Here is a 25,500-nt window from a genome sequence, read left to right as displayed (position 1 = left end):
ACCTGTCTCTGGACCCCGTCTACCTGTCTCTAGACCCCGTCTACCTGTCTCTAGACCCTGTCTACCTGTCTCTAGGACCCCGTCTACCTGTCTCTAGACCCCGTCTACCTGTCTAGACCCCATCTACCTGTCTCTAGACCCCGTCTACCTGTCTTTAGACCCCGTCTACCTGTCTCTAGGACCCCGTCTACCTGTCTCTAGACCCCGTCTACCTGTCTCTAGGACCCCGTCTACCTGTCTCTTGGACCCCGTCTACCTGTCTCTAGACCCCGTCTACCTGTCTAGACCCCATCTACCTGTCTCTAGACCCCGTCTACCTGTCTCTAAACCCCGTCTACCTGTCTTTAGACCCCGTCTACCTGTCTCTAGACCCCGTCTACCTGTCTCTAGACCCCGTCTACCTGTCTCTAGACCCCGTCTACCTGTCTCTAGGACCCGTCTACCTGTCTCTTGACCCCGTCTACCTGTCTCTAGGACCCCGTCTACCTGTCTCTAGACCCCGTCTACCTGTCTCTAGGACCCCGTCTACCTGTCTCTAGGACCCCGTCTACCTGTCTCTAGGACCCCGTCTACCTGTCTCTAGGACCCCGTCTACCTGTCTCTAGGACCCCGTCTACCTGTCTCTGGACCCCGTCTACCTGTCTCTGGACCCCGTCTACCTGTCTCTAGGACCCCGTCTACCTGTCTCTTGGACCCGTCTACCTGTGTCTTGGACCCGTCTACCTGTCTCTAGACCCCGTCTACCTGTCTAGACCCCGTCTACCTGTCTCTTGGACCCCGTCTACCTGTCTCTTGGACCCGTCTACCTGTCTCTAGGACCCCGTCTACCTGTCTCTAGGACCCTGTCTACCTGTCTCTAGGACCCCGTCTACCTGTCTCTAGGACCCCGTCTACCTGTCTCTAGACCCCGTCTACCTGTCTCTAGACCCCGTCTACCTGTCTCTAGGACCCCGTCTACCTGTCTCTAGGACCCCGTCTACCTGTCTCTAGACCCCGTCTACCTGTCTCTAGGACCCGTCTACCTGTCTCTAGGACCCCGTCTACCTGTCTCTTGGACCCCATCCCGACGAGGCTGCTTAAAGACGTGTTGCCTTTAATTGGCGGCTCTCTATTAGATATTATCAATGTGTCTCTGCTAACAGGCCACGTACCACACTCCTTCAAGGTGGCTGTTATTAAACCTCTCCTGAAGAAGCCCACTCTGGATCCAGAGGTGTTGGCTAACTACAGACCGATCTCTAACCTCCCCTTCCTCTCCAAGATCCTTGAGAAAGTGGTCGCAAATCAGTTGTGCGACTTTCTACATCATAATAGTTTATTTGAGAAATTTCAATCAGGATTTAGAAAACACCACAGCACCGAGACGGCACTGGTGAAAATTACAAATGACCTCTTAATGGCAGCAGATAAAGGACTCCTCTCTGTCCTGGTCACTGAAGTGAGAATCTCTCTCATTCCCTTCCCCCTATCCACAGACACCTGTGGTTGTTTTCTCCCCAGGACCCTTCAAGGCTATCTCCATGGCAACGACCATCTTGCGGACTGAGAACTCTTTCCGTTGTGGCCTGGGGGAGGACGACGTACCAGGCCACTCACACACGAACTTCTTCACACTGATATGCATTCACTACCCCCCCCCCCCCCCATCCCACGCCTTCGCCTGCTTCTTACCCCCAGTGTGACAGGACGGGCTGTGGCTGGCGCCGTGAAAGGCTGCTGGACCGGCTGGCTGCTTGTCGGTGCTGGTTACCTTCTGCCCCCAATGGATGGGCTTAGATCACCCAGTCTTTGGATTACCTCCCTTCCCCCCTTCCTACTCGTTGCAAGTCATGTCTAAAATGTATGTGCTTATGTGCTAAGGTGTTTTTTTCCTGCTCCCACACTGTACCCCCCTAGGGGCATAGTCGGGGGGTTGTTGTTTTTTTCTCGCCTTCTTCCCTCATGTTATGCTGTAATCTTTCATCCACCCTTTCTTGCAATTTCGATGCTTTTGTACCTGTACTCTAGCAAACGACAAATAAACCATCATCATCATGGTCTTGTTAGACCTTAGTGCTGCATTCGACACCATTGACCATGACATCCTATTACAGAGACTGGAGCAGTCGATTGGCATTTCAGGCACGGCACTAATTTGGTTTAAATCCTATTTATCAGATGGATCTCAATTTGTATTTGTAAACGATGACGCCTCGATAACCACCAACGTTAATCACGGAGTTCCACAAGGTTCTGTGCTTGGACCAATTTTATTTACCTTATACATGCTTCCTTTGGGCCATATTATCAGGAAACATTCCATAAACTTTCATTGTTATGCAGATGATACTCAACTATATCTATCGATAAAACCAGAGGAGAGCAACCAACTCGGTCAAATTCAAGCATGTCTTAAAGACATAAAAACATGGATGACCTGCAACTTCTTGATGTTAAACTCAGACAAAACCGAAGTAATTTTAATCGGCCCTGAGCACCTCAGAGATCAATTATCTGGTGATGTGGTTTCTGTAGACGGCATTGCCCTGGCATCCAACACCACTGTAAAGAATCTTGGCGTTATCTTTGATCGGGACTTGTCCTTTAACTCCCACGTAAAGAACATCTCAAGGACTGCATTCTTTCATCTACGTAATATTTCAAAAATCAGGCACATCTTGTCTCAAAAAGATGCAGAAAAATTGGTTCACTGGTTCGTTACTTCGAGACTGGATTACTGCAACTCCTTATTATCAGGCTGCTCTATAAGTCTCTTAAGTCAACTCCTTATTATCAGGCTGCTCTATAAGTCTCTTAGGTGAACTCCTTATTATCAGGCTGCTCTATAAGTCTCTTAAGTCAACTCCTTATTATCAGGCTGCTCTATAAGTCTCTTAGGTGAACTCCTTATTATCAGGCTGCTCTATAAGTCTCTTAGGTCAACTCCTTATTATCAGGCTGCTCTATAAGTCTCTTAGGTCCCTCCAGTTGATCCAGAATGCTGCAGCTCGTGTTCTCACTAAACTAAGAAAAGAGATCACATCACTCCTGCACTAGCTGCTCTGCACTGGCTCCCCGTAACATCAAGAATCACTTTTAAAATTCTTCTCTTAACGTACAAAGCCTTGATTGGTGATGCTCCATCATATCTTAAGGAGCTTGTAGTACCATATTGCCCCACTAGAGAGCTGCGCTCACTAAATGCGGGACTACTTGTAGTTCCTAGAATCTTAAAAAGTAGGAGGAGCCAGAGCCTTTAGTTATCAAGCTCCTCTTCTATGGAACCAGCTTCACCTTCAGTCCGGGAGGCAGACACAGTCACCTCGTTTAAGAGTAGACTGAAGACCTTCCTCTTTGACAGAGCTTATAGTTAGGGCTGAATCAGGTTCACCTGGTCCAGCCCCTTGATATGCTGCTATAGGCTTATAGCTGCCGGGGGACGTTTAGGATGCACTGAGTACCTATCTCCTTTTTTCTCTCCTTAGGGATGAATTTTCATCTCTCAATCACACATTACTAACTCTGCTTTCTCCCCGGAGTCCTTGTGACTTCACGTCTCATGGGGTCATCGGACCCTATGAGACGGCATAGATCCTATCTGCTGATGGATCATCGAGGTCTGGGTCGTGGAATTCCTGCTCCTGACTACGCCACTGTCCTGTTGAGACTCCGCCCACTGTTGAGACTCCGCCCACTGTTGAGACTCCGCCCACTCCTCCTCCCCACCGCCATCTGCCTGATGGATCGTGGAGGTCTCCATCGTGGAATATGCCTACTATGAACTATTCATACACTCTGTCATATTCATTGAATGTATTTTAACTCTAAATCTGTCCTTCTGGTCTCATGACATCTATTGCATCTGTCCATCCTGGAGAGGGATCCTCCTCTGTTCTCTCCTGCAGGTTTCTTCCCTTTTCCCCCCCTGAAGGGTTATTTGGGAGTTTCTCCTGGTCCGATGTGAGGTTTTGGGGCAGGGATGTCTATGTGTACAGATTGTAAAGCACTCTGAGACAAATTTGTAATTTGTGAAATTGGGCTATACAAATAAACTGAATTAAACTGAATTGAATTGACAGGTCTCTAAGCCCCTCCCCCTCAGTCCAGATATGGTCACTTCCTGTTCGCTGGATGCAAAGAGAAAAGATGGCGGCAGCGAACGAGCCGTAGAGATAACCAGATATTTATATATATTTATATATATATATATTTATATAAATATTTATAAATATATTTATATATATTTTTATAAATATATTTATATAAATATATTTATATAAATATATTTATATAATATTTATATAAATATATATATATATATTCATAAACATGTGTGTGTTGCAGGTGGTGGATTGTTCCTGGGATGAGACGGTGAAGATCTACACACCGGCCTGTCTGAACACAGCAGCATAGACACACACACCTACACACACCTACTACACACCAACCAACACACACTCACACACACACAGACAAACACATACACACACACAGACAAACACACACACAGACACACACACACACACACACACCTACTACACACAAACCAACACACAGACAAACACTCACACACACACAGACAAACACATACACACACACAGACAAACACACACACACACACAGACACACACACACACAGACACACACACACACACACACACATACACATTACACATACACAAATATACACACACACAGACAAACATATACACACACAGACAAACACACACACAGACACAGACACACACACACACCTACTACACACAAACCAACACACACTCACACACACACAGACAAACACACACACTCACACACACACAGACAAACACAAACACACACACACAGACACATACACACACACACACACACACACACATACACACACACACACACACACACTACACACACTACACACACTACACACACATACACACACATACACACACACACACACACACACACACACACACAGACACACACACACACACACACACACATACACACACACACACACACACACACACACACACATACACACACACTCACACACACACTCATACACACACACACACACACGCACACACACAGAGCTTCTGGAGATGCACTTTGATTTAAATTGAAACGATTGAAGATGTTTGATTGTTTCTGGATGAATTAATGATGTCAACGTGTTATTGATCAATAACGTGTTATTGATCGTAACGTGTTATTGATCGTAACGTGTTATTGATCGTAACGTGTTATTGATCGTCACGTGTTAATGATCGTAACGTGTTATTGATCGTAACGTGTTAATGATCGTAACGTGTTATTGATCGTAACGTGTTATTGATCGCAACGTGTTATTGATCGTCACGTGTTATTGATCGTAACGTGTTAATGATCGTAACGTGTTATTGATCGTCACGTGTTATTGATCGTAACGTGTTATTGATCGTAACGTGTTAATGATCGTAACGTGTTAATGATCGTAACGTGTTAATGATCGTTAACGATCGTAATGTGTTATCGATCGTAACGTGTTATCGATCGTAACGTGTTATCGATCGTAACGTGTTAATGATCGGAACGTGTTATTGATCGTAACGTGTTATTGATCGTAACGTGTTATTGATCGAAACTTGTTATCGATCGTAACGTGTTATCGATCGTAACGTGTTATTGATCGTAACGTGTTATTGATCGTAACGTGTTAATGATCGTAACGTGTTAATGATCGTAATGTGTTATTGATTCCTTCTTTTTCGCTGCTGTTTAAAATGTGGAGCGTGACTAATCTCACTGGTGAACGTCTCTTCAATAAAGATGAAATATCACATGAAGAGGTTCATATCTTTTATTAACACTCACACCATGTTTGTCCATACATAAATATGTATATATATGTATTGATATATATATATTTATATATATGTATTGATATATATGTATTGATATATAAATACATATATATATGTATTCATATATACGTATTTATATGTATATATTTATACATATATATATGTATATATTTATATATAGGTATATATATATGTATATATTTATATATACGTCTATATATAAAATATATATATGAATACATACATATATATTCTTTTTTAAAGGTAACTCAAAAAGATATTTGCAACAATTCTTTCACAAAAAGGAAGTTTTCATTTAAATGTTCTTTTTAAATTAAAAATAATACAAATTGATCCCTTAAAGCTGATCAGTATGAATACATATTGATCCCTTAAAGCTGATCAGTATGAATACATATTGATCCCTTAAAGCTGATCAGTATGAATACATATGATCCCTTAAAGCTGATCAGTATGAATACATATTGATCCCTTAAAGCTGATCAGTATGAATATATATGATCCCTTAAAGCTGATCAGTATGAATACATATTGATCCCTTAAAGCTGATCAGTATGAATACATATTGATCCCTTAAAGCTGATCAGTATGAAAACAAATTGATCCCTTAAAGCTGATCAGTATGAATACATATTGATCCCTTAAAGCTGATCAGTATGAATACATATTGATCCCTTAATGCTGATCAGTATGAATACATATTGATCCCTTAAAGCTGATCAGTATGAATACAAATTGATGCCTTAATGCTGATCAGTATGAATACATATTGATCCCTTGAAGCCGATCAGTATGAATACATATTGATCCCTTAAAGTTGATCAGTATGAATACATATTGATCCCTTAATGCTGATCAGTATGAATACATATTGATCCCTTAAAGCCGATCAGTATGAATACATATTGATCCCTTAAAGCTGATCAGTATGAATACATATTGATCCCTTAATGCTGATCAGTATGAATACATATTGATCCCTTAAAGCTGATCAGTATGAATACATATTGATCCCTTAAAGCTGATCAGTATGAATACAAATTGATCCCTTAAAGCTGATCAGTATGAATACATATTGATCCCTTAAAGTTGATCAGTATGAATACATATTGATCCCTTAAAGCTGATCAGTATGAATACATATTGATCCCTTAAAGTTGATCAGTATGAACACATATTGATCAGCTTTAAGGGATCAATTTGTATTGTTTTTATCCTCTGAAAGGAAACGCACATTAGGGGTTTGAGGTGTTTCTGTTATTTGGTCCACCCTCCTCTGAGAGCCCAAAGAGCATCCTTGTGTGTGTGAGGGTGTTTGAATATGTGTGTGTGTGTCTCTCTGTGTGTGTGTATGTGTGTGTCTCTCTCTGTGTGTGTGTGTGTGTGTGCGCGTTGTATGGAGCTCCCCCACTCGTCTTCACTGCAGCCAATCACAGCGCTCCGTGGTGATGATGCTGGAAGGTTTCCTCTGCAGGGAAAACCCAACTCGCTCCTCCTCCTCCTCCTCCTCCACATTATTCTTCTTCTTCTTCTTCTTCTTCTTCTTCTTCTTCTTCTTCTTCTTCTTCTTCTTCTTCTTCTTCAGGACATGATCTGTATTCAGCTCTTCATGATTTCACCAAACCTTCAGTCAAAGATCCTGAAATGAGAAGATGGTTCATGGGATTAAAACCATTTCTCTTTCTTCTTTGTCAAATGAAGTTTTTCTCCGACGGGTTCTGAGTTACGTAGATGGAAATGTTTAAATCATTTAGAATCATCTCCAATCCACAGAACACCGTCACGTCATTCCCATGAGAATACAAAATATATATAAAATAAATATGTATAATAATATTTCATCTCACGTGTGAAAAAGAAAGAAAGAAGAGGAGGAGGAAGAAGAAGAGGACGAAGAGGAGAGTTATAACACGTTCTGTTTTCAGAGTTTTTGAAGACGTCGTTTTCGTTCCTGCTCTTTTCATTTTATATTTATTAATCTTCTAATCCGTCACGGAGATAACAGATTGATGTGAACTAGATATCCAGAAGAGAGAGGGGAGAGAGAGGGGGGGGGGGGGGGAGAGAGAGAGGGGGGGGGAGAGAGAGAATCATATATGTTTCCATGTCATCTTCATAACATAATAAACTTTCTCTGTTAACGTGTTTTTTCTTTTTTCTTTTGATTCTTAAGTTTTAAGTTTTCTTAGTTTATAACTTGGTGTTGTTTGTTTGTTTATTTGTTTGTGTTGTTATTAGTTGAAGTCTCCCCCCCCCCCCCCCCCATCCTCCTCCTCGGTCCTCAGCCAAGAGCCGCTGCAGCAAAATGTCTCATTCCTCCCGGCGCAGTCAGAGGACGAGCTCCCCTCTGGTCCTCCTCCTCTGGTCCTCCTCCTCTGGTCCTCCCCCTCTGGTCCTCCTCCTCTGGTCCTCCTCCTCTGGTCCTCCCCTCTGGTCCTCCTCCTCTGGTCCTCCCCCTCTGGTCCTCCTCCTCTGGTCCTCCCCCTCTGGTCCTCCCCTCTGGTCCTCCTCCTCTGGTCCTCCCCCTCTGGTCCTCCCCTCTGGTCCTCCCCCTCTGGTCCTCCCCCTCTGGTCCTCCTCCTCTGGTCCTCCTCCTCTGGTCCTCCTCCTCTGGTCCTCCTCCTCTGGTCCTCCTCCTCTGGTCCTCCCCCTCTGGTCCTCCCCCTCTGGTCCTCCCCCTCTGGTCCTCCTCCTCTGGTCCTCCCCTCTGGTCCTCCTCCTCTGGTCCTCCTCCTCTGGTCCTCCTCCTCTGGTCCTCCCCCTCTGGTCCTCCCCTCTGGTCCTCCCCCTCTGGTCCTCCACCTCTGGTCCTCCCCCTCTGCTCCTCCCCTCTGGTCCTCCCCTCTGGTCCTCCTCCTCTGGTCCTCCTCCTCTGGTCCTCCCCTCTGGTCCTCCCCTCTGGTCCTCCTCCTCTGGTCCTCCTCCTCTGGTCCTCCTCCCCTGGTCCCCCTCTGGTCCTCCTCCCCTGGTCCTCCCCCTCTGGTCCTCCTCCTCTGGTCCTCCCCCTCTGGTCCTCCTCCTCTGGTCCTCCCCTCTGGTCCTCCCCTTGGTGCTCCTCCCCTGGTCCTCCTCCCCTGGTGCTCCTCCCCTGGTGCTCCTCCCCTGGTGCTCCTCCCCTGGTGCTCCTCCCCTGGTGCTCCTCCCCTGGTCCTCCTCCCCTGGTCCTCCCCCTCTGGTCCTCCTCCTCTGGTCCTCCCCCTCTGGTCCTCCCCCTCTGGTCCTCCTCCTCTGGTCCTCCCCCTCTGGTCCTCCTCCTCTGGTCCTCCTCCTCTGGTCCTCCCCCTCTGGTCCTCCTCCTCTGGTCCTCCTCCTCCTCCTCCGGACATCTCCTGCGCTTCGACTCTCCAACACTGCAGCTGCTCCTCTTCTCTCCTCCTCTTTTTCTCCTCTTTCAGGGTGTTTGTTCTTTTTGGAAACTAATGGAAAGAATTTAATATATTTTTCGAGATGAAACTGAAAACTGCAGTTTGAAAACTCCCGGATGTCCTCCTGCTCCTCCTGCTCCTCCTTGTACCTCCTGCTCCTCCTGATCTCACTTTTTTAAAGTGACCCTCTAAACGTGATCCTCCCTCCCTTCCCTCCCATTCCGCCGTGCGTCGCGGCTGTGCGTAACCCCCCCCCCTCCCTCCTCCCTCCCTCCTCCCTCCCTCCCTCCCTCCTCCTCGCCTCTCATCACCGACACCAACCCTCTCCGACCCCGGGACCGGCACACGGACCAGCGGCGCCCACCGAGCCTCCCGCGCCCCGCTGCATGCGCCTCTCCCGCCGCCATGGACGCGTCCCGGAGCCGCTCGCTGGGCCTCGGCGTGGCCGTGGCGCACGGCGTGTTCTCCGGCTCGCTGAACATCCTCCTGAAGTTCCTCATCAGTAATTATCACTTCGACTTCCTGACGCTCATCCAGCTGCTGACCAGCAGCGCGGCGGCGCTCAGCCTGGAGCTGCTGCGGCGGCTCGGGAAGGTCCAGGTGCCGCCGTTCAGCCTGGAGCTCTCCAAGGTATACGCACACTCTGGGGAATATATATATATATATATATATATATATATATATATATATATATATATATATATTAAATGATATGTAATATATATATGACATTATATATAATATATATATGACATTATATATAATATATATATATATATTATAGATTATATATCTATTATTTATATCGATTATATAACTATTATATATGTATATATACATTTATATACATATAATATATATTTACATATATTATATATATAATATATATACATATATACATACATGTTATTGAAGGTCGACCATATAGAACCTTCAATAACATCCATATCACACATGTGTATAGGACCATGGTTACATCACCATGGTTACATGATGTGAATTATGATGTATATTTATTGTGCAATATAGTAGAAATACACAGTGTGAACTGGTCAACTGAGTTGTCCTGATACTGACACTGATTGATTGACTGACTGACTGACTGACTGCTGGGTTATTGATCTGCTGAGGTAACCATCCATTCACTTTATTGGCCTGTTCATTAAAATCTGTTCGGCCAAAACGCAAATTAAGCCAAACAGGAAGTAAAAGAAGAGAAGAATAAAGGAGCCTTCACACCAAAAGCGAAACTATTTTTCGCGTCGCCCAAAACGCGTGAGTTTACTCGCTCGACCGTTCACCGTGTTCTCACCATGGGCGTCGAGACGCTGCGCGAGGGGCGGGGCTTATCTCCGTGAGGGGCGGGGCTTATCTCCGTGTCTCGTCTCTGTAGAGACCGTTTTCATCTCCTTCATCCACCAGAAGAACTCACCACTAGTTCTGCTTTATACTTGTTGAGGACGTCCCACACACCAACGCCCTCGTGTTTGGGTTCATGACATTAATACATATATATATATATATATACACACTACCGTTCAAAAGTTTGGGATCACTTAGAAATGTCTTTATTTTTCAAAGAAAAGCACTGTTTTTTCAATAAAGATAACATTAAATTAATCAGAAATACCCTCTCTACATTGTTAATGTGGTAAATGACTATTCTAGGTGGAAACGTCTGGTTTCTAATGAAATATCTCCAGAGGTGTATAGAGGCCCATTTCATCATCACTCCAGTGTTCTGATGGTACATTGTGTTATCGCCTTAGAAGACTAATGTCTGATTAGAAAACCCGTGCAATTATGTTAGCACAGCTGAAAACAGTTATGCTGGTGATATAAGCTATACAACTGGCCTTCCTTTGAGCTTGAAGTTTGAAGAACAAAATTAATACTTCAAATATTAATCATTATTTCTAACCTTGTCAATGTCTTGACTATATTTTATATTCATTTGATAAATAAAAGTGTGATTTTTCATGGAAGACACGAAATTGTCTGGGTGATCCCAAACTTTTGAACGGTAGTGTATATATATATATATATTAGGGCTGTCAGCGTTAACGCATTAATCTATGCGATTAATTTGGCCGTATTAATACATGACGTCACCGTCGGCTCACTCAGCTCGGTCACTTTCTCCGATGAAGTCACTGTTCCGTCTGAAAGACTTTCGCTTCCAGCGACGAGAGAGAACTCAAGAGCCGATTGGCCGAGTTGCGAGATGATGCCTCAAAGTGGAAATATTTCAACTCGGGGCGAAAATAAACGCGCCGCTGAAAACACGCCGCCCACATCGCGTCGCCCCAAACGCGCCGCCCGGGAAAATATGGCGTCTATCGCAGCCACACGCGTCTGTACGTTGACTTTACATGGGATTCAGTCGCGCGAGAAAATAGTTTTGCTTTTGGTGAGAACGCACCTTTAGAAGAGGAATCACCCCCTGGTGGTCAGGAGAGAGAATGCAGCTTTAACACATAGAGCATAGACTTCTATACAACCAGAGGAGTCGCCCCCTGGTGGTCAGGAGAGAGAATGCAGCTTTAACACATAGAGCATAGACTTCTATACAACCAGAGGAGTCACCCCCTGGTGGTCAGGAGAGAGAATGCAGCTTTAACACATAACAGGGGTTCCCAAACTTTTTAGGCCACGCACCCCCTTCTACATCCCGACCGGGTTCACGCACCCCCAATCCCCCACACTTTTTCTTTTTTTTTGCTCCGAGAAGAGTTGTTGACGGGGGGGGGGGGGGGGGGTGCTAGTGAGCGTGTGCTCACCTGTGTGCGCGGATGTGTCGGCGCGTAACACGGCAGAGCGATGCGCGTTATGGGAGCGGCGGCGCTGGGCTTAGCCCAGAAGAGTGAAGCAGCGAAATTTGTAGACATAGAAACACTCTCAGACAGCAGCTTGCTGTTACGTGCGCCTGCTGCCAGTCTGACTCCGCTGCTTTGGGTGAATGACGTCACGTGCGACCTGGAGGTGTTAACCACTTGTGTGCCAAATCTTTTATTTTATTTTATTAACATTCGGGGCTAATTAGCTTTAGACCCGGATGTTTTTTAGCCTAGGGACGCCACTCTCACGCTCAATGCGTGACACTTGAGAGCCCTGAGAATGTTTAATATTAATTATTACACTATTAGACCGCCATTACATTTTTCCTCTCGCGCACCCCCTAGAGACAGCTCGCGCACCCCCAGGGGTGCGCGCACCACACTTTGGGAATCCCTGACATAGAGCATAGACTTCTATACAACCAGAGGAGTCGCCCCCTGGTGGTCAGGAGAGAGAATGCAGCTTCAACACATGAAGTATAGACTTCTATACAACCAGAGGAGTCTTTTGGACACTGTGTGGACCTACCATCAACAACCCCCTTAGTGTGGATCATTAACTGAGTTTGGAGGTCAGATGTCCTGTGAGCCTTCAGGAAGTGGGCGTGTCCCGGTGAGTCCATGAAGTGGGCGTGTCCCGGCGCTGAGCGTGTGCCGTTGTGTTGCAGGAGTTCTGGCCGGTGTGCGTCCTCTCCACGCTGCAGTCCACCCTCACGCTGTGGTCTCTGCGCGGCCTCAGCCTGCCCATGTACGTGGTGTTCAAGCGCTGCCTGCCGTTCGCCACGCTCAGCATCGGCGTGTGCGTGCTGAGGAACGGCGTGCCGTCCGCCGGCGTGATCGTGGCCGTGGTCATCACCACCGGGGGCGCCGCGCTGGCCGGTAACCGACTCTGTGACATCATCGTGACATCATCGTGACATCATGCACGTCTTTACATTTATAATTGAGAATACATATATCTGTAACACATGAAGCATAGACTTCTATACAACCAGAGGAGTCGCCCCCTGGTGGTCAGGAGAGAGAATGCAGCTTTAACACATGAAGCATAGACTTCTATACAACCAGAGGAGTCGCCCCCTGGTGGTCAGGAGAGAGCAGCAACTTTAACACAATAGCATATTATACAACCAGAGGAGTCGCCCCCTGGTGGTCAGAGGAGAGAATGCAGCATTAACACATGACGCATATACTTCTATACAACCAGTGGAGTCGCCCCCTGGTGGTCAGGAGAGAGAATGCAGCTTCAACACATGAAGTATAGACTTCTATACAACCAGAGGAGTCGCCCCCGGGTGGTCAGGAGAGAGAATGCAGCTTTAACACATGAAGCATAGACTTCTATACAACCAGAGGAGTCGCCCCCTGGTGGTCATGAGAGAGAATGCAGCTTTAACACATGAAGAATAGACTTCTATACAACCAGAGTTGCCCCCTGGTGGTCATGAGAGAGAATGCAGCTTTAACACATGAAGAATAGACTTCTATACAACCAGAGTCGCCCCCTGGTGGTCAGGAGAGAGAATGCAGCTTTAACACATGAAGCATTGACTTCTATTCAACCAGAGGAGTCGCCCCCTGGTGGTCATGAGAGAGAATGCAGCTTTAACACATGAAGAATAGACTTCTATACAACCAGAGTCGCCCCCTGGTGGTCATGAGAGAGAATGCAGCTTTAACACATGAAGAATAGACTTCTATACAACCAGAGTCGCCCCCTGGTGGTCATGAGAGAGAATGCAGCTTTAACACATGAAGAATAGACTTCTATACAACCAGAGTCGCCCCCTGGTGGTCAGGAGAGAGAATGCTTTAACACATGCCCCCCCCCCCTAGGTGCCGGCGACCTCACCGGCGACCCCTTCGGCTACGTCACCGGCGTGCTGGCGGTCGTGGTCCACGCCTCCTACCTGGTCCTGATCCAGAAGACCAGCCTGGACGGCGCCCACGGGCCGCTCACGGCGCAGTACGCCATCGCCGTCATGGCCACGCCGGTGAGCGCGGGTTCCATTCCCTGGTTCAGCTCTCTGGCTCCTCCTTGTCTCATCCCCGTGTCCCCCCCCCCCCCCCCAGGTGCTCCTGGTGTGCTCCCTGGTCTCCATGGAGACCGTCTCCATGTGGTCGTACGCGGGCTGGCGGGACCCCGGCGTGCCGGCGCTGCTCGCGGTCTGCGTGCTGCTGGGCTGCTGCATGAACTTCACCACGCTGCACTGCACCTACATCAACTCGGCCGTGACCACCAGCTTTGTGGGCGTGGTCAAGAGCATCGCCACCATCACCGTGGGCGTGCTGGCGTTCAGCGACGTGGCGCCGACCCGCCTGTTCATCGGCGGCGTGGCGGTCAACACCGTCGGCTCCGTCACCTACTGCGCCGTCAAGTACTGCGAGATCCGCAGGAAGAGCCTGTACGAGGACCTGGAGGAGGGGGGCGGGGCCGGCGGGGGGGGCGGGGCGGAGCCCGCGAGCACCGGCCCGGAACCCGCGGCCGACGGAGAGGCGTGGACCGGAGACGGAGCGGCGGGCGGAGGAGTCATGACGGAGGAGGAGGCGCTGGAGATGCAGAGGGAGCACCTCCACGGGGGGAGGAGCCACGCCCCCCCCGCCCCCCCCCGGCCGCTCAGCGACGTGTGGCGGTCCATCAGGAACCTGCAGCCCCCCAAGGGAGAGACTCTGGTGGACCACATGGAGCAGCAGAGTCCGTGAGACCTGGACCCAGACCCGGACCCAGACCCAGACCCAGAACCGGACCCAGACCCTAACCCAGACCCAGACCCGGACCTGGACCCAGACCTGGACCCAGACCCAGACCCTAACCCAGACCCAGACCCGGACCCAGACCCTAACCCAGACCCAGACCCAGACCCAGACCCTAACCCTAACCCAGACCCAGACCCGGACCCAGACCCTAACCCAGACCCAGACCCGGACCTGGACCCAGACCTGGACCCAGACCCTAACCCAGACCCAGACCCGGACCCAGACCCTAACCCAGACCCAGACCCAGACCCTAACCCAGACCCAGACCCGGACCCAGACCCTAACACAGACCCAGACCCGGACCCAGACCCGGACCCAGACCCAGACCCGGACCCAGACCCTAACCCAGACCCAGACCCAGACCCGGACCCAGACCCAGACCCGGACCCAGACCCTAACCCAGACCCAGACCCAGACCCGGACCCAGACCCAGAACCGGACCCAGACCTGGACCCAGACCCGGACCCAGAACCGGACCCGGACCCAGACCCGGACCCAGACCTGGACCAATGAAACCAGAGGAGGACTAAATAAAACGTTGTGAACATGAAGAAGAAACAAGAAACTTAAAACACGAGAAGTTCTTAACCAAGGAAACGCGCAGGATACCGGGTGAATCCTTGTTTCTGATTGGCTGGAGGGTGAATCCTTGTTTCCGATTGGCTGCAGGGTGAATCCTTGTTTCTGATTGGCTGCAGGGTGAATCCTTGTTTCTGATTGGCTGCAGGGTGAATCCTTGTTTCTGATTGGCTGCAGGGTGAATCCTTGTTTCCGATTGGCTGCAGGGTGAATCCTTGTTTCCGATTGGCTGCAGGGTGAATCCTTGTTTCCGATTGGCTGCAGGGTGAATCCTTGTTTCCGATTGGCTGCAGGGTGTGACCTGGTGGCCCCGCCCGTTGAAAGCATGCGCTGGTCACTGACGGCTTCGCTCATGACGGTTCACTGCCAATGTGAGTTACTAAATTAGCATCGCTTAGCATCCCGACTGGAAGCAGGGGACAGTTGAATACCGAGGCTAGAGGTCAGAGGTCATGGGTGAATCCTCTGGACGAGACAAAGCGAGACGTGAATAGTCCAGAAGCCACAGCGCTCCACTGGAGGAGGGATCTCGTCGTCAGGGACTACTTTATGACTCCACGGAGCTGCAGCAGTGCATGGACGTGTTTGACGTGGTTATTTCTCTTTGTCGGCCGACGGGAACGTCAGGAAGATGAAAGTCGACGAGCCGGTTGGGCCACGAGACTCCGAGCCGCTTCACTCATGAAAAGAACCAATGATTCAACACGTCGGGGACAACTCACATTCATTCCAATGAGCGGCTGCACACGCAGGAGGTAACGACTGTCATCAGGTTCAATACGGGTTTCACTACCACTCAAACGTTCCCTTTAATTAAAACATGGACCAATACTTCCACAGTTCTTTCTGGAATATTCTGATCAAATGACTTGTCGTTCTGTGCAGAAGACGTTGGTTTTGGTCCGATGTGGACGTCTGTCTTGGTTCCCGTGTTATTGTCTCTACTCTGTAAACAAGTATGTGAGAATTTGTTTTGGAAAGTTTTTATTTTATAAAGATGGACAAAAGCAGCATGTTGTAAACAAGTAAATAAACAGACTGTGTCAAGACGTATTTTAAAAGAGACGAACAGAGTCCTTGATATATATATATAGTTTATTTTATTATTATATATATTACAATATATATATATATAATATAAACTTTATATATAATATATTTATATATCTAGAATTTATAATATATAATATATATATGTACAGTATATATAGTATATTTTATTATTATATAATATATATGTATTAAATATATATATTAAATATGTGTATGTATATTATATATACACATATTATATATTATATATAAATGATATATAATATATTTCTATATATAAGATATGTATATATCAATGATATTTTTATATATTATATATATCATTTATATATATTATATAATATATATCGAGGCCAGAATTGACTAAGTTATGTCCATAAGTTCTAATTTGTTATCTAAATTGTTTAATGAACTAGATGAGAGTCATAATTCATAATAACTCATGAAATGGAGCTAGAGACTCTTAAAGAAGTGTTTATGATATCTGTGTTCATGATATATGTCCATATATGGACATATATGGACATATATGGACATGCCTCCCACGGTGTTGGCGGTTGGTTGTGCGTCTCTCTCGCATGTCGTCACTTATTTTAAGTTCAATTAAAGGCCTTGAATCACCACCTGTGCATGAATTATTAATACATCACATCATTAATTTCTTCTTTTTGTTATCTATGTCCAAAACAAAGACAGGTAGAGTGTTAATAAGCCACACTGATAGAGTGTTAATAAGCCACATAGATAGAGTGTTAATAAGCCACACAGATATAGTGTTAATAAGCAACACAGTGTGTTAATAAGCCACATATATAGAGTGTTAATAAGCCACACTGATAGTATTAATAAGCAACACAGAGTGTTAAGAAGCCACATATATAGAGTGTTAATAAGCCACACTGATAGTGTTAATAAGCAACACAGAGTGTTAATAAGCCACATATATAGAGTGTTAATAAGCCACACAGATAGAGTGTTAATAAGCCACACAGATATAGTGTTAATAAGCCACATATATAGAGTGTTAATAAGCCACACAGATAGAGTGTTAATAAGCCACATAGATAGAGTGTTAATAAGCCACACAGATATAGTGTTAATAAGCAACACAGTGTGTTAATAAGCCACATATATAGAGTGTTAATAAGCCACACTGATAGTATTAATAAGCAACACAGAGTGTTAATAAGCCACATATATAGAGTGTTAATAAGCCACACTGATAGTGTTAATAAGCAACACAGAGTGTTAATAAGCCACATATATAGAGTGTTAATAAGCCACACAGATAGAGTGTTAATAAGCCACATAGATATAGTGTTAATAAGCCACATATATAGAGTGTTAATAAGCCACACTGATAGTGTTAATAAGCCACACTGATAGTGTTAATAAGCCACATAGATATAGTGTTAATAAGCCACATAGATATAGTGTTAATAAGCCACACTGATAAAGTGTTAATAAGCCACACTGATAGTGTTAATAATCCACACTGATAGTGTTAATAAGCCACACTCATAAAGTGTTAATAAGCCACATAGATAGAGTGTTAATAAGCCACACTGATAGTGTTAATAAGCCACACTGATAGAGTGTTAATAAGCCACACTGTTAGAGTGTTAATAAGCCACATAGACAGAGTGTTAATAAGCCACATAGATAGAGTGTTAATAAGCCACACTGATAAAGTGTTAATAAGCCACACTGATAGAGTGTTAATTAGCCACACTGATAGAGTGTTAATAAGCCACACAGATATAGTGTTAATAAGCCACACTGATAGTGTTAATAAGCCACACTAATAGTGTTAATAAGCCACACTGATAGTGTTAATAAGCCACATAGATATAGTGTTAATAAGTCACATAGATATAGTGTTAATAAGCCACACTGATAAAGTGTTAATAAGCCACACTGATAGTGTTAATAATCCACACTGATAGTGTTAATAAGCCACACTGATAAAGTGTTAATAAGCCACATAGATAGAGTGTTAATAAGCCACACTGATAGAGTGTTAATAAGCCACACTGTTAGTGTTAATAAGCCACACTGATAAAGTGTTAATAAGCCACATAGACAGAGTGTTAATAAGCCACATAGATAGAGTGTTAATAAGCCACACTGATAAAGTGTTAATAAGCCACACTGATAGAGTGTTAATTAGCCACACTGATAGAGTGTTAATAAGCCACACAGATATAGTGTTAATAAGCCACACTGATAGTGTTAATAAGCCACACTGATAGAGTGTTAATAAGCCACACTGATAGTGTTAATAAGCCACACTGATAGTGTTAATAAGCCATGAAGCGTTGATGCCTGATTGGTTCAGAGAGGTCAGCAGGTGGAACCTCGTCTCTCTGACTGACTTCTCACATGGGGAGGCGTGGCCTATCAGACAGGAAGTCTTTCTATCTTCTGACGGTTCTTCAGGATTTGAAGGTAAACTGAATGTTCACATGAAATATATTAAATATTTAATATAAAATGTCCAATACCCGTGACGTCAGGCTCTTGTGATCAAAGCTGCCAATCAGCTACCAAATGGACCCTGAGGGCAGATTGAGGCGTCCGTATTTATGCCTGTATCCAATTAATAAAACCGACTGAGGTGTTTTGTCTCCAGACAGACGGATTCACGTCTTCACTCAGAAAACCTTCAACAGCTGGAGGCTCTGATCATATAAACACTGAAGCTATAGGAATCACTCCGATCCACAGAAGCTCATTAAGTTCTCTGCTCTCTCAAGGTCACGCTTCAATAAGAAGTAGATAAAGAGCATATACCTCTTCCTCCTCCTCCTCCTCCTCCTCCATTTCTCTCTGAACATTTATACTTTCACGCTCATAATATCAGATAAAGAGAATCCCTGGTGGTCATTTAGAGAATCTCTGGTGAGAGAAGAAGGAATAAATCATCTAATCTCCTCATTCTTGATGATTCTGGACATTTTGTTTCTGGTTTAATTGTTGTAGAATCCTGAACTCATTTATTTTAAAGTAATTAAATATTTATCTTCATTAATAAAAAACATACTGAACGAACATGCGATATATTTAAAAATGCAACTATAACTTTAACCATGTGGATTGATGCTATATTAGTACATGAGGTCATCCATTATTTAATTTAATATATATAATCAGTGTTTAGCCATCAGAAATGTCTGATTATCAATTTGGAAAAGAGATTTATTTATTATTATTTATTTAGAGTTACACTCAACAAGAGCTCTAAAAAATAAATAATGAATAAATAAATCTGATGAAAAAGTAGAACCCTTCACCTGGGCAGGAGAACACCGCCATCTAGTGGCAGTAAGATAGTACTGCACTCTGAATGTAAAGAACAGGTATAGAACCCTTCACCTGGGCAGGAGAACACCGCCATCTAGTGGCGATGCTGGTGTTCTGCATCTTCAAAAAGATATTGCCAAGCTTTTGTCAGTCTTAACACATCATCATTAATACATCATTTATACGTCATCATTAAATCTGTGACTTATTGGCCCACACTGTAATCTGTGTGTGTGTATTTTCTTGTTTACCTACCTATGTGAGGACCAACATGATTTAGGCGTAGAAGCGAGGACCTGCATATCGGCGGTCTCAGAGCTTCCTGGTGAAGGTCACAGCTTCCTGGTGAAGGCCACAGCTTCCTGGTGAAGGTCACAGCTTCCTGGTGAAGGTCACAGCTTCCTGGTGAAGGCCACAGCTTCCTGGTGAAGGTCACAGCTTCCTGGTGAAGGCCACAGCTTCCTGGTGAAGGTCACAGCTTCCTGGTGAAGGCCACAGCTTCCTGGTGAAGGCCACAGCTTCCTGGTGAAGGTCACAGCTTCCTGGTGAAGGCCACAGCTTCCTGGTGAAGGTCACAGCTTCCTGGTGAAGGCCACAGCTTCCTGGTGAAGGCCACAGCTTCCTGTTGAAGGCCACAGCTTCCTGGTGAAGGCCACAGCTTCCTGGTGAAGGCCACAGCTCTTCTGGTAACTCCTCATGTATTTCTGTATGTTTTTATTCTGCTGTGTCATACCTCTGAGCCGTATCGTTGTCCCGGAGGCCGAACGTCAAGTAGAGCAATAAAACAACGTAGGAGGACTAAACTGGTTAAAATGCTCAGGAAATGACTTTATTGAGCTGCTGTGACGCTTCACTGGCATTCATCGACTCTTTGGGGCACTTTTTGACACCTTTCATTTCCTCAGCTTCAGGTGAACTCAAGGCTCCTTTGATGCTTTCACACGTCAACCTGTCGACACGCGTCTGGGAACGACTCACGAGAAAAGGAGCCAAAGACACGAATAAACTCAAGAGTTTAACTGTGAAGAAGGCAGCGCAGGTCTTCATCGACACACACACACACACTATACCCACATATCAACACACACACACCGTCCTAAACTTTAGCTAGCACTCTTGCCGTTCCTCTTCTTCTTTTTCTTCGGTGCTTGCTTCTTGGAGGACTCGGCGTTTGAAGCGGCGTTTGAAGCGGCGCTCGTTTCCGGTGCGCTGGCGGCCGCTGGAGCCGATTCTGACTCGATCGGTGCTTCTTCTGGTTCTGCCGGGACCTTCCCGACTTCCACCGGGACCGCCGGGCCGGCCTCGCCCGGGGTCTCCGGGCGGCCCGGCCGTCCCTCCGGTCTCGTGGGGGGGGCGGCAGGTCTCTGGGCCTCCTCCCGTTGGACCGGTGGAACCTCTTCCTGCCGGGCCGGAACCTTTACGCCATCTGTTGGTACCAAAGAGACCTCCACTGGCTCTGGACCCTCCTGTGGGGGAACCGACTCGACCGGAGCTCTGCTTTTGAACTGGCCGAACGCCGAGGACACCGGGTCCTCTTCGGGGTCCTCTTCGGGGTCCTCTTCGCGGTCCTCTTCGTCGTCACCGCCGTCCTGAGCGTCGCTGGCCATCAGGGAGGCGGCGATCTCCAGCAGCTTGGCCTGCTCCTCCCTCAGGCGGGACATGCCCTCCGTTAGGACCGGGTCCTCCTTCTGGATCTCCTGGAGCTTCTGGACATCCTGGAGCTCCTGGAACTCCAGGATGTCCTGCGTCTGCACGGGGGTCAGCGGGGGGGCGGCGCCCTCGGGCTCGGACGTCTCCCGGGCTCCGGAGCCGCCCAGGACCCTGGATGTGATGTTGGAGTTGGCCACGCGGACCTCCTTGATCTTGTCGTAGAGGATGACCCGCTCGCTCTGCAGCGCCTGGCACAGCCGCTCCAGCTTCTGGATCTTCAGCACGAACACGTCGTACTCTCGGCTCTTCTCGGTTCTCTAATATAAGAGGAGCGAGACGGCGTGAGAACTCGCCGGGTTCCATCAGGACTCGACATGTGAACGTACCTCCTCCATCATGTCCGTCAGAGCCTTGTTGCAGTTCTCGAACCTCGTCCTCCACAGAGTCGACTCTTTCTCCATCTTCTTCATCTTCACTGACATCTGAAGGGAGGAGAAGAGTTTAAAAACCACGTCTGAAAACAAAAAGCTGGACGACTGTGAGCTTCAGGAACTGGAAACATGGTATGTAGATAAAGTATATATATATATATATAAACAAAAGTTTGGGATCACCCAGACAATTTCGTGTCTTCCATGAAAAATCACACTTTTATTTATCAAATGAATATAAAATATAGTCAAGACATTGACAAGGTTAGAAATAATGATTAATATTTGAAGTATTAATTTTGTTCTTCAAACTTCAAGCTCAAAGGAAGGCCAGTTGTATAGCTTATATCACCAGCATAACTGTTTTCAGCTGTGCTAACATAATTGCACGGGTTTTCTAATCATCCATTAGTCTTCTAAGGCGATGATCAAACACAATGTACCATTAGAACACTGGAGTGATAGTTGATGGAAATGGGCCTCTATACACCTCTGGAGATATTTCATTAGAAACCAGACGTTTCACCTAGAATAGTCATTTACCACATTAACAATGTAGAGAGGGTATTTATGATTAATGTTATCTTTATTGAAATAAAGTGCTTTTCTTTAAAAAATAAAGTCATTTCTAAGTGATCCCAAACTTTTGACCGGTAGTGTATATATATATATATATAAATATTAGTGCTGTGAAAAAATTAAATTACAGGATTAACTAGTTATTTTTATTTGCTGGCATATGGAGTGAGTACCAGACACCATCTCTCGGTACTCACCTGAGTAACTCACTGAAAGAGTTATGTGCCCCCCTGTGTATGAAAGTATATATCCGTCTTTTGTCTTAAATCTTTATGTTCTCACAAAAATATACCGAGAATATCGATAATATGTGATTAATCATGATTAATCCACAGAAACCTGTGATTAATTTGATTAAAATTTGTAATCGTTTCACAGCCCTAATAAATATATATATCTATAAATACATTTTTATACATACATATATATATATAAATATACTTTTATATATACATATATACATATATGTATATATAAATATATAAATATATATATGTATATATACAGTATATATATAAATATATATTAGGGCTGTCAATCGATTAAAAAAAAGTAACTAATTAATCGCACATTTTTAAATTCATTAATCGCGATTAAAAGTTTTGTCTTCTTCTAAAGACTAAATCTTCTAAATGAACGAGTAATCCCTTCAGACAGCGTGTATTTTAGACACTTGTTTAATTGTATTCTTTTTAAAGACCAAACTTCACACAGAGCTGTGTTTCAAAGAGGCTCCTACCTATAAAGGGCCAGCGAGGTATTTAATATCGTGGATGATAAATTGTTTCTTCAGTGAAACATCAGATTAGTAAACAAGGTGTATGAGAGACCCCATTGGTCCTGTCATCTTTACCATGAGCAACAGAACCAGTGGCCTTGGTAACTGACAATATGTCACGTTAACCCTCTGGAGGCTGGGGGCATTTTACAAAACAATGTAAATTCACCTTTTAAAGTCTTTAGCATGTGACACATCCCAGTGTTCCCCCACCAGTGAAACAACGTCAACGACACAGGAAGTAAACAAAGTTGCATTAATTGCGTAAAAATATTTTAGTGCGTTAATCGCGGCCAAATTAATCGCATAGATTAACGAGTTAACGCTGACAGCCCTAATATATATATATATATATATATCTATAAAAAACACTTAAAACACAATAATCTCCTCAGACCCCTCAGACCCTCAGACCCCTCAGACCCTCAGACCCCTCAGACCCTCAGACCCCTCAGACCCTCAGACCCCTCAGACCCTCAGACCCTCAGACCCCTCAGACCCATCAGACCCTCAGACCCCTCAGACCCCTCAGACCCTCAGACCCCTCAGACCCTCAGACCCTCAGACCCCTCAGACCCTCAGACCCTCAGACCCCTCAGACCCCTCAGACCCTCAGACCCTCAGACCCCTCAGACCCTCAGACCCTCATAACCTACGTTGTCCATCTCCTTCTTGAAGCGGACGTAGATCTCGTTGCTCTTGGCTAGCGTCGCCTGGAACTCGTCAAACTTCTGGGCGTAGAGGCTGAGCTGTGGACGGAGGGAAGGTTATGATGTTTACACCTCACTGAGCCTCACTGAGCCTCACTCAGCCTCACTCAGCCTCACTCAGCCTCACTGAGCCTCACTCAGCCTCACTCAGCCTCACTGAGCCTCACTGAGCCTCACTCAGCCTCACTCAGCCTCACTGAGCCTCACTCAGCCTCACTCAGCCTCACTGAGCCTCACTCAGCCTCCGTATGAGGCTCGCTGAGCCTCACTGAGCCTCACTCAGCCTCACTCAGCCTCACTGGGCCTCACTGGGCCTCACTCAGCCTCACTGGGCCTCACTCAGCCTCACTGGGCCTCACTCAGCCTCACTGAGCCTCACTCAGCCTCTGTATGAGGCTCGCTGAGCCCGGCTGCCTCGCATAGCCACACCGAATAATGAAAGATTGAAACACGTAGAGAAATAAGAATAATTTAAATCCAATAATAAAGACTTTCCCTCCTTCCTGCGCCGCGTCTCAGGACCTCAGAGGAACTAAAGCTGTGGCCCTGGGCCCCTGGAGGGGCCGCCAGGTGTCCCTGGTCCTACCTGCTCCTGCATCACACTGCCTCCCCCCCCCAGGGCGCCCCCTGCTGGTCCTACCTGCTCCTGCATCACACTGCTCCCCCCCCCCCCCCCCAGGGCGCCCCCTGCTGGTCCTACCTGCTCCTGCATCACACTGCCCCCCAGGGCGCCCCCTGCTGGTCCTACCTGCTCCTGCATCACACTGCCCCCCCAGGGCGCCCCTGCTGGTCCTACCTGCTCCTGCATCACACTGCCCCCCAGGGCGCCCCCTGCTGGTCCTACCTGCTCCTGCATCACACTGCCCCCCAGGGCGCCCCTGCTGGTCCTACCTGCTCCTGCATCACACTGCCCCCAGGGCGCCCCTGCTGGTCCCACCTGCTCCTGCATCACACTGCCCCCAGGGCGCCCCTGCTGGTCCTACCTGCTCCTGCATCACACTGCCCCCAGGGCGCCCCTGCTGGTCCTACCTGCTCCTGCATCACACTGCCCCCAGGGCGCCCCTGCTGGTCCTACCTGCTCCTGCATCACACTGCCCCCCAGGGCGCCCCTGCTGGTCCTACCTGCTCCTGCATCACACTGCCCCCCCAGGGCGCCCCTGCTGGTCCTACCTGCTCCTGCATCACACTGCCCCCAGGGCGCCCCTGCTGGTCCTACCTGCTCCTGCATCACACTGCCCCCAGGGCGCCCCTGCTGGTCCCACCTGCTCCTGCATCACACTGCCCCCAGGGCGCCCCTGCTGGTCCTACCTGCTCCTGCATCACACTGCCCCCCCAGGGCGCCCCTGCTGGTCCCACCTGCTCCTGCATCACACTGCCCCCCAGGCGCCCCCTGCTGGTCCTACCTGCTCCTGCATCACACTGCCCCCAGGGCGCCCCCTGCTGGTCCTACCTGCTCCTGCATCACACTGCCCCCCCCCCCCCCGGCGCCCCCTGCTGGTCCTACCTGCTCCTGCATCACACTGCCCTGCCCCCTGAGGCTCTGAGTCTGCAGCTTCCACTCAGCGGCCTGAACCAGTAGCTGGAGGAGCAGACGAGGAGACGCGTTAGCTTTACCTTC

General features: G+C 46.9%; 3 protein-coding genes across 6 annotated transcripts in view; 2 read left to right on the top strand and 1 right to left on the bottom strand.

The window, feature by feature from the left end:
* pex7 (peroxisomal biogenesis factor 7) overlaps nucleotides 1-4,625 on the top strand; it is a 30,209-nt gene extending 25,584 nt beyond the window's left edge. For all 3 annotated transcript variants that reach the window (XM_056428455.1, XM_056428452.1, XM_056428453.1), the window contains one exon: nucleotides 4,324-4,625. In XM_056428455.1, coding sequence (XP_056284430.1) covers nucleotides 4,324-4,354 — 31 coding nt within the window. In that variant the 3' untranslated portion in view covers nucleotides 4,355-4,625. The remainder of the gene's footprint in view (nucleotides 1-4,323) is intronic.
* A 4,985-nt stretch (nucleotides 4,626-9,610) lies between these two features.
* slc35d3 (solute carrier family 35 member D3) lies at nucleotides 9,611-14,909 on the top strand. The gene is made up of 4 exons (XM_056428451.1): nucleotides 9,611-9,835; nucleotides 12,711-12,921; nucleotides 13,879-14,036; nucleotides 14,116-14,909. The coding sequence occupies exons 1-4, from the start codon at nucleotides 9,611-9,613 to the stop codon at nucleotides 14,743-14,745; spliced, it is 1,224 nt and encodes a 407-aa protein (XP_056284426.1). The 3' UTR covers nucleotides 14,746-14,909.
* Nucleotides 14,910-20,537: 5,628 nt separating this feature from the next.
* The window catches only part of LOC130202724 (beta-taxilin-like), a 14,836-nt gene continuing 9,873 nt past the window's right edge, over nucleotides 20,538-25,500 (bottom strand). The window contains exons 8-11 of one of the 2 annotated variants that reach the window (XM_056428448.1): nucleotides 25,497-25,500; nucleotides 23,829-23,921; nucleotides 21,771-21,866; nucleotides 20,538-21,701 (exon numbers count right to left, since the gene is read on the bottom strand). The exon at nucleotides 25,497-25,500 is cut by the window's right edge and continues 71 nt beyond it. In XM_056428448.1, the coding sequence (XP_056284423.1) occupies nucleotides 20,838-21,701; nucleotides 21,771-21,866; nucleotides 23,829-23,921; nucleotides 25,497-25,500 (1,057 nt within the window). In that variant the 3' untranslated portion in view covers nucleotides 20,538-20,837. Of the gene's footprint in view, nucleotides 21,702-21,770; nucleotides 21,867-23,828; nucleotides 23,922-25,386; nucleotides 25,462-25,496 lie in introns of both variants that reach the window. The other variant, XM_056428449.1, reaches the window with a different exon arrangement.

The sequence above is a fragment of the Pseudoliparis swirei genome, chromosome 12 (genome assembly GCF_029220125.1).
Source record: "Pseudoliparis swirei isolate HS2019 ecotype Mariana Trench chromosome 12, NWPU_hadal_v1, whole genome shotgun sequence".
In the NCBI taxonomy this organism is placed as follows: domain Eukaryota; kingdom Metazoa; phylum Chordata; class Actinopteri; order Perciformes; family Liparidae; genus Pseudoliparis; species Pseudoliparis swirei.
The sequence above is the reverse complement of the archived record's forward strand: the minus strand, read 5'-3'. Positions and strand labels throughout refer to the sequence as shown.

Bases quoted from the DNA above. Each gene is read 5' to 3' on its own strand.
- slc35d3 (XM_056428451.1), top strand. From the start codon at position 9,611: ATGGACGCGTCCCGGAGCCGCTCGCTGGGCCTCGGCGTGGCCGTGGCG. The intron at 9,836-12,710 runs GTATACGCACAC...GTTGTGTTGCAG, and splicing joins TCAGCCTGGAGCTCTCCAAG to GAGTTCTGGCCGGTGTGCGT. The intron at 14,037-14,115 runs GTGAGCGCGGGT...CCCCCCCCCCAG, and splicing joins TCGCCGTCATGGCCACGCCG to GTGCTCCTGGTGTGCTCCCT.